The following is a 13159-nucleotide window of genomic DNA, read 5'->3' as shown; positions in this document are numbered from 1 at the left end:
CGAAATGTTAATATCAGAGTGACTTCAATGGATGTGCTTGCTGCTTCTCCAAAACTGATATAACTTCTTCTGCTCCTCTCTCGCCAGATCGTACTGCGCCTTCCATATACCCTTTCCATTCGTACGCTGTTTCTGTGCCAACGAAGTGAATTCGGTCAAATGGTGCTCGTAGCACGGCTTCATATTCAGTCATCATGCCTGAAGACATAACCGGGCAAGGACATCCTTGACTCCATTGCTCATTCTGCCATATCTGCTCGACAACCTCCAAGGGCTCCTCCACTTTCGCGAAAGGACCAAAGAGTCTCTCAATCTGGTCAAGTACCGCCTTCCGACGCTCGGCAGGCGACTTGAGCATCCAGTCTCGTGCTGGCTGTCCGACGACAAAGCATGTCAGGCTGAAGTGTCCATCAGCCTCGATACTCGTGTCTCGAGTCACTGCAAAAGGACCCTTTACTGATTGACTCATGCCGGTCAAGCCATGCGCCCGCCACCATGGACTGTCATATAAAGCGATGACTTTGCAATAATCGCCAAGTCTCGTCGATGTAGCAAGTGCTATCTTCTCTTGCGGCAGCGGTGGGTCGAATGTGATCTCGCCATACATAGGCGTCGGAATTGAGACAACGACCCGAGAAGCCTCGTAGCTACCCCTATTGGACACAACCCGAACGATATTATCTTCCTGTCGTATCACCCTTACTGGCGACTGAAGCACGATCGAGCCCGGCTCAAGCTCGTTTGCAAGGCCTGTGCTAAACGACTGCGTGCCTTGCCTGATGCGCAGATACTGCCCTCCATCTTTGCGATCCGACCGCATGGTAAGGTACCCGCCGCCCGACTTACAGTAGTCGAGGAAATACAAAGCGCTCATGTCAGCCGGCTCAACACCCAGCATCGCACGTGCGCCGACGGTGAGTGCATTGACAGCAGACTCGCGACAGTCCAGCGATTTGATCCATTCCTTGAATGTTATGCTGTCGAGGTCTTTCCGTACAGCCTGGCCTGAAGCAACTGGATTGCGGATATCGATCTGCTGTAGCGTCTCTTCGAAGATGCTGCGGACTCGTACAGCGTCCTCGATATCTTCCTTATCATCGTCATCAGCGATCAGTTCGCCATACGGATGCAACTTATGCTTTCCAATGCCTTCATCAACCACAATACTGCCTTCAGTGTTCTGCTCGATGAGGTCCAGCTTGTAGCGTTGTGCAAGAGCATACATCTTGGACTGATTCGTATCATTGATCCAAGCAGCTCCTACATCACAGATGCTTCCACGGACTGGTCGAGACCATGTCTTGCCGCCAACACGATCTCGTGCTTCGAGGACCTTGACTCGGAGACCCGCCTTCTGTAGCTTGACGGCAGTCTGCAGCCCGCTTAAGCCGGCACCCACCACCACGACATCTACTTTCTCTGTAGGAAATTGTGGCACTGCTGCCGTAATCTCGATCTCGTACACAAGTCCGGGTAACGCAAGCTTCGTAACTGGTATCAACGTGGAAGGAGGCCGATGCTCGCCCAGGAACTCCTGCAATGGCTTTCGGTGCACTGGATTGTTGTAGTCATAGTCAACAATGTATTGGGTATACCTGACGATATCTATCACGTCAGCTCCAGCTGCCTCGAGGCAGCGACTGAGATTGGTCAGGGCCACCCAAATCTGCTCCGAAGGGTCGCTAGGTATACTGCCATCTGGGTGAATGCCCACCTGGCCAGCAGGCGTTACTATACTACATGCACCTAGCGACTGTCCAATGTGGTTGTAGTGGGGTGATGCTCGATTGTTCCATGGATTATGTGTTGCTACATTGGGTGTCGGCTTAGTCAACGTATGAGACATTGCTGCCGTGTCTTCACTGTCGGCCAATGCGATCATCAGGTCTTCAAGAGTGGTATCGACAGCGACTTCGTAAAAGGCTATTCTCGATGGCGTGAGTCAAATGTGAGCGAAGGAAATAAGATATCGCTGCAATCCAGCGTTCAGCCATCCCCACCTTTGGGACGAGAAGTGGGGTTGCTTGGTAAAGCCGCAAACACGATAACCCAGGTCTTATCTTGAGAGACGAGGGTGATTCCAAGCAGTCGGCGATCATACTGAGCAAGTGGAATCATGTCGGCACAACATCAAACTTACTCTCTAGGTGACTTCAAGCTGAAGAGTGGCGGCAGTATTCCAGATGCCCATATAGCATATAAGACGTTCGGCGACCCAAAGAATTCTGCGATCATATACCCATCATGGTATTCCGGTGCAATCGAAGATAATGAATGGTTGATCGGCGAAGACAAATGTCTGTCTCCCAGCAAATACTTCATCATCATTACAGCGCTCTTCGGCAATGGTCAATCATCATCACCGAGCAACAAACCTGACCTCAAGCCTTTTCCTGATGTGCTGTTCTACGACAATGTCAAAGCACAGCATGAGCTCGTCACAAAGAAGCTTGGCATCAAGCATGCCCATGCTGTCCTAGGCTGGAGCATGGGTGCTGGCCAGACTTATCAGTGGGCTACGCAGTACCCGGACTTTATGGACTATGTCGTGCCATTCTGCGGATCTGCGAAGACCTCACTGCACAATCAAGTGTTCCTGGAAGGCGTGAAGGTGGCGGTCCTCGGCGGGAAGCGGGCTTCTTCTGCAGGCGTTTTCAAGGGCGAAGACTTCAGAGGAGAGTACCGCACTTGGACCGACGAAGAGCGTACTGTTGGCATGAAAGCACTTGGTCGCGTATATGCCGGATGGGGTTTCAGTCAGGCCTTCTATCGCGAGAAACTACACGAGTCAGCTTTAGGCTTCAAGGATCTGGAGGACTTTATGAAGAATTTCTGGGAGGCTTGGGCTTTGTCCAAAGGTTCGTGGATCTTTGACTTTGCGGCAGGTTCGCGCTGATGGTATAGATCCCGAGAACATGCTCGTGATGCTGCATACCTGGCAAGCGGGAGACTGTTCCGCGCAGGAACCGTACAACGGGGACTTTGATGCCGCCATGAAGGGCATCAAAGCGAAGGCATTGGTGCTTCCAGCTCAGACTGATCTGTACTTTCGTAAGTCAGAAACCGAAAGAGCGACGATTGTGCCAGAAAGCTCATGGACTGTCCAGCACCGGAAGATTCGGAAATTGAGGTTCAGCACATGAGACCCGGGGTGGGAGTCTGCATTGCATTCCCTTCCATATGGTGAGATTTCGCGACTTCGAGTGGCCGTAATGCTACATGCTGATTAAAGCGATAGGGGCCACTGGGCTGGCGGTCCCGGCGACTCAAAGGCAGATGTCGCCTGGCTGGACTCGAAGCTGCGATGGTTCATCGACCGTCCAGGCTGGAGTGGCGAGGTCAGATCGTGATAGACCTCCGTCACTCCAGATGCTTGTGTTGACGTGAGATAGCCGAATGGCAACGTGCTAGCTTGCGGTGCGATTGATGGGGTGGACGAATGATATTTGTGCACATTCAACAGCACCCACGCGTATGAGATTGAGTTTTGCCTGTCTTATACGCGTGTCCGAGAAAGGTATAGCGCCGCCAGTCGCAGCGCTCGTTCGGCTCGGCTTCACGTGCTTCAAGTGCTGCCTTTAACATTCCACCATTGATCTGTATTCTTTTGCTGCAGCAGAAATTGCGTATGCTACATTGTCGTGAGGATCACTCTGACCAGTATGGAGCACTAAGGCGTCCATAGCCTGACGTTGCGTCAAGCACGAACCTGCGATCACGCCTGCCGAACTGCTGCCTGCGACGTGAAGCTGGTCAGAGGACTTCACCTCGAACGACTACACCCGATCACATCATCATGGCAAGCGAACGGCAATGGGGCGTCACACAGCCTTTCAACAACGATCCGCCTACTCCGCGCGACCTTAAAATCAATGATGCGCTCGTTGCTGAATTGAAGGCTCAGAACAATTTCCCTCCGCAGAGCGACACCGACAACAGAGAGGCTGTCCTGGCAAGACTAAAGAAGCTGTTGCGACAGATGGTGCAAAGCGTCGGCAAAAAGAAAGGGCTTCCGCAGGGTATACTGGATGTTGCTGGAGGTGAGGTGTTCACCTATGGCAGCTATCGCCTGGGAGTGTACGGACCGAACTCAGATGTGGACACGCTGCTGGTTGCGCCGAAGCATGTGACACGAGATGACTTTTTCGACATCATGCCGGACCTTCTCCGCCAGTCTACCGGACCTGCAGAGATTACCGAGCTCGTGCCTGTACGGGACATCTCTGTGCCAATCATTAAGCTCTGCATTCAAGGTGTGGACATCGATCTCATCTTCGCAAGTCTGCAGCAGTCATCCATACCTGAGAAGATGGACCTCTCTGACGATAACCTCCTGCGAGGCCTGGACGAGACGGACCGGCGCTGCGTCAATGGGACACGTGTGACGAATCGTATCCTTGATTTGGTCCCTCAATCGAGAATCTTCCGCTACGCTCTCCGCGCGGTAAAGCTCTGGGCTCAGCGTCGTGCAATCTACGGCAATATTGTGGGCTTCCCGGGTGGTGTCGCGTATGCTATCCTGGTCGCCCGCGTCTGTCAACTATATCCCAAGGCTGCTGCGCCTCTTATAGTCCAGAAGTTCTTCTTCATTATGAAGCGCTGGAACTGGCCAAGACCTGTGTTCTTACAGCACAAAGAAGAGACATCACTCCAGCTACGTGAGTGGGACCCTGTCGCATACCGTGGTGACGCTGCTCACCTCATGCCGATCTTGACGCCAGCAATTCCGTCTACCAACACAGCACACACGATCTGTAAGTCGACCAAAATCGTCATGATGGCCGAGCTCCAGCGTGGCGAAGATCTTGCCACCGACATCTACATGAACAGCAAGCCCTGGAGCACACTTTTCACCAGACACCAGTTCTTTACCGAGGCTTACAAGCATTACATTTGTGTCAATACAGCGGCGAGAACGAAAGATGCACAAGACAAATGGTCTGGTCTAGTGCAGTCGAAGATCAAGTGGCTAGTCACAGGCATCGAGAACTCGGGCGCCAAGAGCGTTGAGCTAGTTCATCCGTACAACAAAGGATTCGATCGTGTACATGAGTGCAACAGCGAAGAGGAGATGACCAAGGCGAAGGATGGCAGCCTTGACTATCAAGCCAAGGACATCAAGACTCAGACTACAGACCAAGCTGCTGATGTGAAGATGCAACTTGCTGCTCAATCCGCCATGGATGGAGTCGAGATGACTGCGACAAATGGCGAGGATGCGCCAGCAGATCAACACGGTGCTGATGGTCAGTCTCAGTGGCCACAGAAGGTGTACACCACGACCTACTACCTCGGCATCGGTCTGGTCAAGGGCGCGAAAGACCTTGACATTTCACTTCCCGTCCGCAACTTCTCCGGCGACTGCACAGGATGGGCAGGCTATGACGCAGACCTGCATTCAATATGCATCAAGCACATCAGGAAGTGAGTAGACCATATCCCTCTTGTTGGAGAAATCATTACTGACTCATCGCAGCTTCGACCTTCCTGCGGACGTCTTCGTAGACGGCGAAATTCGCCCTACACGGCCTAAGAAGAAGGCTAAGGCGACCACGAACGGCGTAGACAATGCGAGTAACAAGCGCAGCTTTCAGGTTGCGGGGATCGACGTACGTGAAGATCGAGATAGCAAGCTGGCTGAGGCTGCGTGATTGGCCGTACGAGTACGACATTCGCTGACAGATGACTTTCATATCACAGGAGAATGCGGCTGCCACTAAGCGTCGGCAGTCTGGCACTGCATCGACTACAAATGGCACCGTGGGTTGAAAAGAACAACCGTCTTGAAGACGAACTTACTATTACTAATCTCTACTTTCCGAGCATTCGAGTGCTTGATCGAATGCTAGCCACAGCCACAAAGGATCTCGCGCGATCTGGGGGCAGCAGCCGGAATCAGCTTTGACACCCGAGATGCGTGCCGAAGACGAGCAGGCAGCGAGAAGAAAACAGAAAAAGACGAAGAAGAGGCAGAATCACTCAATCACTTCATGGTGGCCACAGATGAGGTACGTGCCACTGCCTTGAGAAAGATGGCTAACACTTACTAGCTCGAATCGAGCGGAAAAACAAGATAGTCTTCGTTGCTCGGAGGATGAGTGCCACTAGATGGAAGGGGAGAAGGTCATTTTGGGTCGTGCAAGAGAGAGAGGGAGATTGTGGAAGATAGTGTGGTGTAGTGTAGCAGATAGCAAATCAATACAAACTCTTTGACGAGGCTTAAGGGCCTTAGCCTTACATACTCTCCCACGTCGTGTATCATGGCGTCCTGGCTTTCCTTCTGTGGACAGTAGTAAATGGTCGATAGCGTAGACTAGGGCTTCTCGGTTCTCGGCAAGCTTCCTCCACAAACGGGCACGGTTCAAGAGTGCGCACGTGAAAGGATCGTCACAGCGCATGCGGAGTGCTTGAATCGCGACATCAGAATCGCGACATCAAATACACAAGGATGTCACCGTTGGACGCGACACACTCCTTCAGCACGAGGATTGCCAAAGTAGTGCTGTGTAATTTGCGATACGGCCGCAATATTGCTAGCTGATGCACTAAGGGGGAATCGGGTACTGGTACGACCAGCTACGTGGGAGCAGCAGAGGTCGCCTTTCGGTCAGCAAGAGCCCACCAGGAGAGGAGAGGACGAGTTTCGCGCGTCGCGCCTACTTCGCTCTTGGACACCCTGTCGCAGAGATGGCCACCGCTGCAGTTTCGCGACCAACACAGGCCTTGCGCCAACGCCGCAGCGAGGTCCCACGATTATCCTTAGGCAAACGGACGACCACTGGCATGGACGGCGAGGCTCAGCAGCCAGCTAAGAGGCGCAAGCTGGAGGAGCCGTACGTGCGTAATAATGACTTTATTCTTCGAAAGCACAGAGGCAAGCAGCCGAGTCTGGTGATACATTTACATGATGGATACTGGAAGTTCGGCGGGCAGGAAGGAAGTTATGGCTATGATGATCGCATGAAGTTCGTGCTACAGCACCTTCGACATCATACCGTGCCGCATGAGATGATGGAGGACATGCTGGCTATGGGAGTGAGTTGGTATGACGGGTGTCTGATCGTGGAGGTGCACAACCACAAGACGGCCGGAGGGAAGCAAAATAGTCGTGCGAAGGGACAGCAGGAGGGTGGTGAGAAGTTTAGTATGCACAGATACAACGAGCACATCACCCCGAGTGCTTTCGCGCCGTATCCGAAGAAGGCGAGGACGGACGAGGACGGAGATGAGAAGGATACGGAGGAACAGAAGGACAAGGATAAGGGCAAAGGCAAAGATGAGCCAAAGACCTTTACGACTGTGCTGCATCCGACCGAACTGTCGCGACATCATGAGATGTTATTACTTGCTGCTACGCCAGCATCTGACCTTCGCAGTAATAAGAAGAAGGGAAGCATAGATGGATCTTCAAGTGCTGTACCTGCTACGCCCATGCTATCCGTGCCACCAACGCCGATTAACACAACTCATGGTCCTCTGAGCGGCAATCAGAAGATGGCACTGGAAGAAGGTGATCTTTACTCCTTTCAAAGCGACCTCCTGGTAGCTACCGAGCCACCACTGTTTCTCGAACCCGTGAAGAATCCTCAAGATGCGCAACGAGTGCTTGACATGCTTTCGCATCCTCTACACCAAGAGAAGCCGCCTTCGCAGAAGACTCGTAAGAGAACTACAGCGCAGATGGCGGCAGATGATGCACAGGCAGCAGAGGCGGAGAGGCGGATGCTTATCATGGATGAACGTATCAAACCGTCTGCTCGCTCGGGAGCAGGTACGGCGGCTGAAAGTAATCAAAGCACAGCTGCATCGCTTGGCTTCTCCCGCTTCAAGACTTTGGAGATGGTGCGCCAGAAGCATGAGGAGAATGAGCGCATCAAGAAGGAAGAAGAGGCGAGGGCGGCACTCGAGAAGAAGCAGCTTGACGAGCAGAACCAGGCTCGTCAACAAGTCCAGCTAGCGCAGCAGGAACAGAGGAAACAGCAAGTGTTGCTGCAACAGCAGGCTATGGCTGTGCAGGGTAACAATACCATTCAGCAACGCCAGGCTCTACTTCGAGCACAGCAGATGGAACAACAACGCCAGGCGCAGGCCGCAGCCATGACTAATCAGCACACTAATCAGACCAATGCCCAAGCCGCTGCGATGTTGCAAGCTCAACAAGCCAACTTTCAACAGCAGCAACAGAATGCTGCTATGCAGGGCTCGCCAATACCGCGACAACAAACGCCTAGCGGTCTTATCAACTCGAGTCCGATGATGCCTCAAAATGGTTTTCCAATGGTACCTACATCTTCACAGGGCGCAGGCAGTCCACCGAGGCCTACAACGGGCTCACAGAATCGCGGGGCGCAGATGGCTAGGCAGGTTTCACAACAGCACGGCAGCCAGCACAACACTCCGCAATTACCTCAAGGTACGCCCAGTATGGGCCAGGCAATGCCCAGTAGACAGATGTCACAGACGCCACGCTTGCCACCAGGTTCTCCTGCGGTGAATATGCAGGGAACGCCAATTAGTGCTGGCGGACTTGGCATGAATATGCCTACGCCACAAATGACTCAGACTAATGCTCAATTCACCCCTGAGCAAATGATGATTCTTCAGCAGCAGCAACGCAACTTACAACAACAACAGCAGCAGCAAGCGAATCAAATGGCCGGGTCTCCAGGTATGGTCAATGGTGCAAACGGCATGACGCCTCATGATATGCAAGCCATCCAGCAGCGCCAGAACCAGCAACGCCAATTTGCCCTTCTCCACGCACAGCATCAGCAAGCACAAGCGCAAGGTGTGCCGATGAATCCGCAATTGCAGCAACAGTACTTGAAGTCGCGTGCGATGGCTCAACATCAACAGCAGCAAACCCAAATGCGTGCCGCACAACAGCAACAGCAACAGATGCAGCTCCAAATGCAAATGGCGAATCAGCAAGGCAACGCGAATAGTATGCACGGCACACCAACCCCACAGATGGGCCATCCTCAGACACCCCAACAACAACACGCAATGCAAAATGGTGGCGGCAGCAACGGCGTCAACAATGACCTCTCTGCCCTCCAGGCCCAGCAAAACATGCAAATAGCCCAACAACGTGCCAACGCAATCGCAACACAACGCCTCGCCTCCCAACAACAGCACCAAGCGGCACAAGCCAGCATGCACATCCGCAGCCTCGGCCAACAATACAACGGCCTCCACAACGTCCCCTCCCAAGTCGTCGAGAACCTACCCGGCCCAGTCCAACAATTACTGCGTCAGCAATTATCTCGCCAGCACCAAGTGCGACAGCATCAGCAGAATATGGCGGCGCAGCGCATGGGCAGTGTGGGGAATGAAAGCCATGTCCCCGCCGGCACGCCGAATCCGCAGTACATGCAGCAGTTGAGGGCGAACCAGGCCATGTTGCAGCATCAGATGAGTGTGCAGCAGCAACAGCAGCAGGGTGGTGGAGGGTTTCAGGGCCAGCAGCAGGGCGGTGGCAATCTGGATCAGCATTTTTCCGCTATGCAGAATGCGCTTGCTAGGGGGAATGGTGGGGGGCAGTAGAGATGCGCCTTTGCGAAGTTCAAAGTATGATTGTCGTCTGAGGCGTCTGAAGGCATCTTAGCGGTGTGTGTCGGGCCTAGAAACATCAACGTATCGTGACGCCTTCGGTCCTGCAATATCTCCTTTTGGGGCATAGGACTGGATGTTCAAGATGAAGGTATGGTCTTGAGGGGAAGGCCATCGAATGAGACATGACTAGGGATGGCGTAGCGCTGTGCTTCTTTGTTCATGTCTGCTGCCAGGAGGATCAGTGTGTATCGTAAGGTACAGCTACAGCTACTCCGACTAATGTATAAATGACTCTCTTCAAGACCTCCGCTCGACTCCGTCTAGTTCACGAAGCACTGCAACTTTCCAGCTCATGATCTGACCTGATAGGTCTCTCTCAAACTCGGAACTAGGAAAAGCGCAATTCTCGCTCGGAACCCGAGAGCTCTCCTCGCTGTGATGCGTGCATTTTGGCAAGACGCTAGTTCATGCTCAATCCTCGCTCGGAATCCGAGATCGTGTCGCTTCCGCGTCTCTGCCTGATATGGGTCGGGATACGTGAATTGCGACAGTCCACTAGATTGATCAATATTCAATCTGCGTTCGGAATCCGCCAGCACCTCGCTTCCAGGACCCCGGAATTGTGATAGGTCCGATGAATATGGACGCTAGCCCAAGACCAAAACCTCGGATTCCGAAATTTGTGCCTTCCGCTTTCGCGATCGCTGTTCTTCACTCTGTGGGCACTGATAGGTGTGCGTTTGCGAAAGCGCTAGATCATGTGCGGTTTTGGTCGGACTCCGAGCTGTACATCGTTCTCGCTTTCGCTTCTCGTGGATACTTTTGTCTGCTTACTCGGGTTCCGACGTGCGAGGCGGAATGGCATGCCAATAGACTCGGCACATCGTACTAGACTGCATATCTGGCCTCTGGCACATGGTGCACGAGACGAACATGCGATGTAACTGGATCCCGAGAGTTGACCTTTGGGACGCACTGTAATCAATCGGAATGACAGAACGTCTGAGTGCCTTGCGCTGGGAGAGTGGTAAGGAGGACGAGCGGTACGAGTATACTGCAGACTCAGTAGCTCAAAGAAGAACACAAACACCAGGTCCCTCACAACCGCAACGCCACGCTCAAGAACACAACCCGTCATGATACCAGTCTCAATCTTCTCGACCAACCTCGAGTTTGCATTGCCCTTCCATCATTTCCACAGTAGCCGGTCACAAAAGACCTCAAACCATCCCTCTCCTCCCAGCCGCCCTCCCAACACTCCCTGCACCTTTCCCAAAACTCGCACTCCCCATCCCAGTCGTCTTCGACCCAAAAGCCGGCGCACTAATATCCCTCCTCCCCACTCCACCAACGCCCCTTCCTTCCAACATCTGCTTCCTGGGCGTCACATGGCCCGCAGCGAAACTCTTCGCTCGACCGCGTCGGTATTCGATTGCTGCTAGTGCGGCTGCGCGGTCGAAAGTTGGAGTCGCGCTCTCGGTGTCGATGGCGGAGTCGTTGTCAATGTTGGAGCGCAATGGAGGTGGGATGTTCTCGCTGTCTTCATCGCTCGATGGGAAGACGAGCGGTTTACTGGTGACAGGGGTGAAGTGCATAGGTATTGTTGTCGTGGTTGTTACCGTGCGAAGGTGGCGGGAGGCGTTTGTTTGGTGGGAGGTTTCGTGAAGAAGTGTATGAGGTGAGGACTCCTCGACTGGTATCGTTCCCCGTTCGCTACCTGGTTCAGCTGGCGTGGGATGTGGTGCTACTGGTGCTTCTTCTTGCTCGTCGGAGAGCATGGTCCTGCTCGCGTCCAAGAGTTCCGACTCAACTTGGATGTGTTCGGAGGCGACCTCTTGGGTGGCGACGACGTCTTCCATTGCGGCACCTTCTACAGCCTCCCCTTCTGGCACCTCAATAACGATCTGCGCTTCTTCCCGGGCTTCCACGTCCATGTCGTCGGCATCTTCGGGTACTTCCGAAGCACCGAGGACTGCCTTCATCGACTCCATAACATCCAGCAAAGCTTTCGACAAATCTCCGGTCATGGGTAAATTTATGCCACCATGCACGTTGCGCGCCTGCGTTCTGCACCTACAACATCTGAACCTGCACTCCAGACCCAGAAATTCCACCATCTCCTCCGCATGCTCCCTCCTCATCTTCTCTCGTAGCAGATCCTCCTCCATCGATCTGCTCTCCCTTATCTTCCTCGGACTCGGCCCCAGATTCTCCTTGTTGTCCGAGAAAGGCGATCGTGCCTTGCGAGGCGAAGTGAACAGATCCTCATCCTCCTGCGAAGCCGGAAGAGCAATCATGCCCTCTGCCGCCACTCTCGCAACCTCTTCATCTTTCAGATTCGTCTTCAGTGCCTCCTTCTCCTCTTCCACGATTTTGAGCTGCGCCCTCAGCTTATCCAGCTCTTCTTGGACGGCAGCCAGCTGGTATTGCGCATTGAAAGTGTCCTGCTCGCGACGCTGCACTTTCTGCTTCTCGACATCAAACCCGGACTGTGTTATTCGCAGGCTGCTACGGGTAGATTTGAGTTCTTCCTGGAGTTTGATAACGAAAGAAGAAGACTTGTATGCTTCTTTCCGGGCTTTGCGAAGTTCCTTTTCGTAGACGGTGGACTGGGATGTGTACTGCTCCTTGGCCGAGGCATATTCTTCCTGTTATATCATTAGTACAGCCACACAGCGTGCCCAAAGCATGATCACCTACCATTACAACTTCCAGCCGCCTGCCTACTCTTCTCTCTCGCTCTCGCCCCTCCTCACTATCCCTCTTCACCCGTCTCAACTCCTCTCGCAGCCTCTTGACGTCGCTCTCCGCCTCCTCTCGTGCAATCTGGGCTCGCCGCAGCTCAGCCTCATGCTTGCGCCTCCGCTCACTACTCTCGACATCCTTGTCCCGCACATCAAGATGCTCAAACCGCTTCACGAGTCCTTGTACATCACTGTTAGTTCGGACATGGCCCCGCAGAGCATTTATATCCGGCAAGGAGGGTGATTGTGGGAGGCCTATCGCGATGTTGTTCTTGCTCGGCGAGATGGGATGATAGTCGGCAAAGAGGTTGGCCTTTCGTGTTGGTGATGTTTGGGCGGATCCAGGATTACTGGGTGCGAACACGTCGCTCTCGGTATCGTCATTCGTCGTCCGGGAATCCTTGCTTGCTGTCGTCGCTATCGAGATGTTTCGTGTGTTGACGCGCTCGGGCGATAGTTGATGTAACGCTTCTGACTTGTCTGACCGTAGCCGGATTGGCGGAAGTGCGCCTGATGCCATCCCAAATTGCTCGTCTCAAAGTCTCACACCATCCTCGCTCCGAAGCTGCTTGTCATCATGGCACTCTGGTATTGCGAGTATTTCACGCGATGTTTATCTGCACTAGAGCCGCATAGCAACAGCTAAAGCTAAAGCCAAAGCTACTAGCGCACATTGACCACGCGTTCGCGTCCCAGCTTCTTTCACGACGTCGATAATTCGCCAACATCACTTCCCCAACACACTCGCGTCAACATTACATATATCAAATTTCGACACAATGGGACGTGACACAATACACGGTTGCATGCCCATGACAGCGACCGTCGAGTATAGACAGGTACACGCCTCCCAGAAGCGA

At 53.3% G+C, this 13159-nt stretch overlaps 5 protein-coding genes across 5 annotated transcripts; 3 read left to right on the top strand and 2 right to left on the bottom strand.

Moving 5' to 3' along the window:
* Nucleotides 1-13: 13 nt before the first annotated feature.
* On the bottom strand, nt 14-1846 carry LTS14_000965 (uncharacterized protein; the record flags this gene model as incomplete). The annotated part of the gene is made up of 1 exon (XM_064833674.1): nt 14-1846. One exon carries the CDS (start codon nt 1844-1846, stop codon nt 14-16), a length of 1833 nt encoding a protein of 610 aa, XP_064698635.1.
* Nucleotides 1847-2116: 270 nt separating this feature from the next.
* On the top strand, nt 2117-3443 carry LTS14_000964 (uncharacterized protein; the record flags this gene model as incomplete). The annotated part of the gene is made up of 5 exons (XM_064833673.1): nt 2117-2858; nt 2905-3051; nt 3108-3183; nt 3239-3338; nt 3393-3443. 5 exons carry the CDS (start codon nt 2117-2119, stop codon nt 3441-3443), a joined length of 1116 nt encoding a protein of 371 aa, XP_064698634.1.
* A 353-nt stretch (nt 3444-3796) lies between these two features.
* On the top strand, nt 3797-5651 carry PAP1 (polynucleotide adenylyltransferase; the record flags this gene model as incomplete). Its single annotated transcript, XM_064833672.1, has 2 exons — nt 3797-5424; nt 5477-5651. 2 exons carry the CDS (start codon nt 3797-3799, stop codon nt 5649-5651), a joined length of 1803 nt encoding a protein of 600 aa, XP_064698633.1.
* A 31-nt stretch (nt 5652-5682) lies between these two features.
* On the top strand, nt 5683-9546 carry SPT20 (Transcription factor spt20; the record flags this gene model as incomplete). The annotated part of the gene is made up of 3 exons (XM_064833671.1): nt 5683-5760; nt 5850-6008; nt 6577-9546. 3 exons carry the CDS (start codon nt 5683-5685, stop codon nt 9544-9546), a joined length of 3207 nt encoding a protein of 1068 aa, XP_064698632.1.
* Nucleotides 9547-10775: 1229 nt separating this feature from the next.
* Nucleotides 10776-12819, bottom strand: LTS14_000961 (uncharacterized protein; the record flags this gene model as incomplete). The annotated part of the gene is made up of 2 exons (XM_064833670.1): nt 10776-12203; nt 12256-12819. The coding sequence occupies 2 exons, from the start codon at nt 12817-12819 to the stop codon at nt 10776-10778; spliced, it is 1992 nt and encodes a 663-aa protein (XP_064698631.1).
* Nucleotides 12820-13159: the final 340 nt, after the last annotated feature.

Source organism: Recurvomyces mirabilis (assembly GCF_035927965.1).
Source record: "Recurvomyces mirabilis strain CCFEE 5264 chromosome Unknown scaffold_2, whole genome shotgun sequence".
NCBI lineage: Eukaryota > Fungi > Ascomycota > Dothideomycetes > Mycosphaerellales > Teratosphaeriaceae > Recurvomyces > Recurvomyces mirabilis.
This window is presented reverse-complemented; position numbering and strand designations above follow the sequence as displayed.